The sequence below is a fragment of the Montipora capricornis genome, chromosome 8 (assembly GCF_036669925.1).
Source record: "Montipora capricornis isolate CH-2021 chromosome 8, ASM3666992v2, whole genome shotgun sequence".
NCBI classification, from domain to species: domain Eukaryota; kingdom Metazoa; phylum Cnidaria; class Anthozoa; order Scleractinia; family Acroporidae; genus Montipora; species Montipora capricornis.
In genome coordinates, this window is record NC_090890.1 from 127,772 (window position 1) to 130,271 (window position 2,500).

At 35.2% G+C, this 2,500-nt stretch overlaps 1 protein-coding gene across 1 annotated transcript in view; it reads right to left on the bottom strand.

The window, feature by feature from the left end:
* LOC138059803 (uncharacterized) overlaps positions 1–2,500 on the bottom strand; it is a 12,496-nt gene that overhangs the window by 6,192 nt on the left and 3,804 nt on the right. Inside the window, exons 6-8 of the mRNA XM_068905424.1 lie at positions 2,247–2,444; positions 1,202–1,493; positions 1–41 (exon numbers count right to left, since the gene is read on the bottom strand). The exon at positions 1–41 is cut by the window's left edge and continues 19 nt beyond it. Of these exons, the coding sequence (XP_068761525.1) occupies positions 1–41; positions 1,202–1,493; positions 2,247–2,444 (531 nt within the window). The remainder of the gene's footprint in view (positions 42–1,201; positions 1,494–2,246; positions 2,445–2,500) is intronic.

The following is a 2,500-nucleotide window of genomic DNA, read 5'->3' on the forward strand; positions in this document are numbered from 1 at the left end:
TTCTGCAGTTGAGGGGCTAGATAAGGGGGTCTCATTTATGACTGAAATCAATTCAAATGTTGACAAAAAGATCAGCAGAACTAAAACAAAATGTCTGCTACCATCAAGTCCATTTGTGTGATCAAATTTCTTAAAATGCAGATGGTGACACTTTCATGGTATGTAATATTTTTATCCCATGTCATAGATAATACAGCCAATCAGAAAGCTAGAAACTTGTTGCATATTCCGCGGTATGCAATGGGTAGTATTCCACAAGTAAATCCTGGCCTTCCTTGTAACATACTGTACAAAGGCTTCTATACATTTAATGAGCAGTACCTGTTTATAGATTATAAATTTTTTTAAATCAAAATTATGTACTTTCACGAAACGTTGCCATTCGGTTGAACATTTTTTTAACTTAATTTATTTGCTGTTTTAAGCATTGAAGATTTTCGTTTTGTGCTAATGCAATGAGTGGCATGGGATAAATTAGTTATGAAAAACTTTCTTGTGGTATACAGTGAATATCCTACGTGTGACTTAATTTTGCTTTGTCTATACACACTTGCCTAAAGGCTCATGTGTTTACTAAGAAAAATCAAGTCACTCATGGGATATTTCACGGTATACAACTAAAAAGTATTGTATAAATCATATGTAATGCTTTACAAGTACGTCCTGACTAGCTGAACTACTCTAATTGAAACAACACCAATTAATGAAAGGTTAGAGCAGTTTTCAGACGACTGTTGAAAGTAATTATGTCTTTGCAATCGCTATGTTTAGTGATTGGCTTAAAGGACTCGCACCAGATTTTCAACCAATGAAGAGCAAAGCCAAAACCAATCACACCTTGTATGCATGATTTTTCTCATGCGTCGAGCGAGGTACAGGTAATTGCTTAGGAATTGTGATTGGTTCATGGCGCTATTTGTTCCTGTTGTGATTGGTCGGAGTTACTGCTTTGGTTTGGTTTTTTTTTCAACAGTCATTTGAAAATCAAAGCAAGCTTAAGGTCATCTCCAGCCTCCAGCTCCCAACCATTCAATCAACAGTGGCATTTCTAATAATATTTCTTATGGTATTTTTGCATTACTTTATTCATATTATATATATTGATTAAAAAAATTTAAAAATCAAAACCTATGATTCTTTGAGGCAATACATCCCATGCCGAGAAAGGACCAGTACCACAGTAATATAATTTTATAACTACCTTGGACTAGACGGAGCAGTTCCCCAGGTACATCATCCAAGGGGATACTGACACAGTGTCTAAAGACACTTTTGCCAAAAACATCTTTTCCTTTTGAAATTTTAAAATAGCTGACCTCAGAATCGGGGCTTAGGAAATGTAGTCTGCCCTTGGTTGCATTCGGCAGTTTCTTTAACTCCTTTAAAATATATTGCCCTTCGATTTTTTGCTTTAAAAAGGTTACTGCCACATCATGTGCAATGGCCAAGCAACTCTTTCCACTGACATTGGTGGTTTTAAAAGCTGTGGCAGCCTGAAACAAAACAAGGAAACTTGGCCCATGGAAACAGACACATTTTAAGTAATTATTTATTAAGTTTGGAAGATTTAAAGTAATAATGGCATTTTTGCAACTTGACTAAAATTTCTAATCAACTGTAACTTCTTCTCCTTCTATACATAAGAAGCAAGAATTGCTTAATTAGGGTTAGTCAAGTTTATGATGTCTTCACTCCCCTAATTTGCATGTTACCAATTTTTGAAGTTTTAATGTCTTTGAAACTAATACAAATAAAACTTTGAAAACCAAATACGCTATTTTCATTCTTCAGTGTAATTCACCATGATATCTGTAAAATTGTAAAGGATGAAAATTTGATCACAGTAGCACTTTAAGGGGGTTTTGAACCCAACCATTGGTGTGATTTAAGGCCAGAGGTAAACCTACAAAATTTCTAATCTCAGAATCAAAGTAAAATGTCTGAATTTTGTGCGTCTCTGCTTTAGATACTTTTGGTTAAATATACTACCATTTCCCTTCATGTTTTGGTGGAAGCTGAGACGTGAGGGAAAAGCCAACCAAACGTAACACAGAAGAGAGAGAATCCCCAAAGCAATGGGAACAGGCCAATAATATGCAATGCAAAGAGAGTTATTTCATACTGAAATGGGATCTTGTAACTATCTGTTCAAACCTTTGTTATTATTAATAAGTCAACTCTCCTAAATTAATGTAATAATTATATAAATCTCTAAATCAGTTTACATCATAACTAGTTTTAAATACCTCCTTTTTTGAAAGCGGTTGCTTAAGGTCTTTTAAAATTTCCCAAACCGATTTTGGGATGCAGCATGCTGATTGCTGCAAAGCAGAACTGGAGTCCTGCACCCCACTGAAAAGCCTCACGATAAATGGGGCAATTTTGGACTCCAAATATTCCCAAATATCTGGGACATCCTCCTCCATGCCAGCCACTTTCATCACCTAATGCAGAAATTAACACACACAGAAAGAAAAGACACATGTATACTATAAGTCCT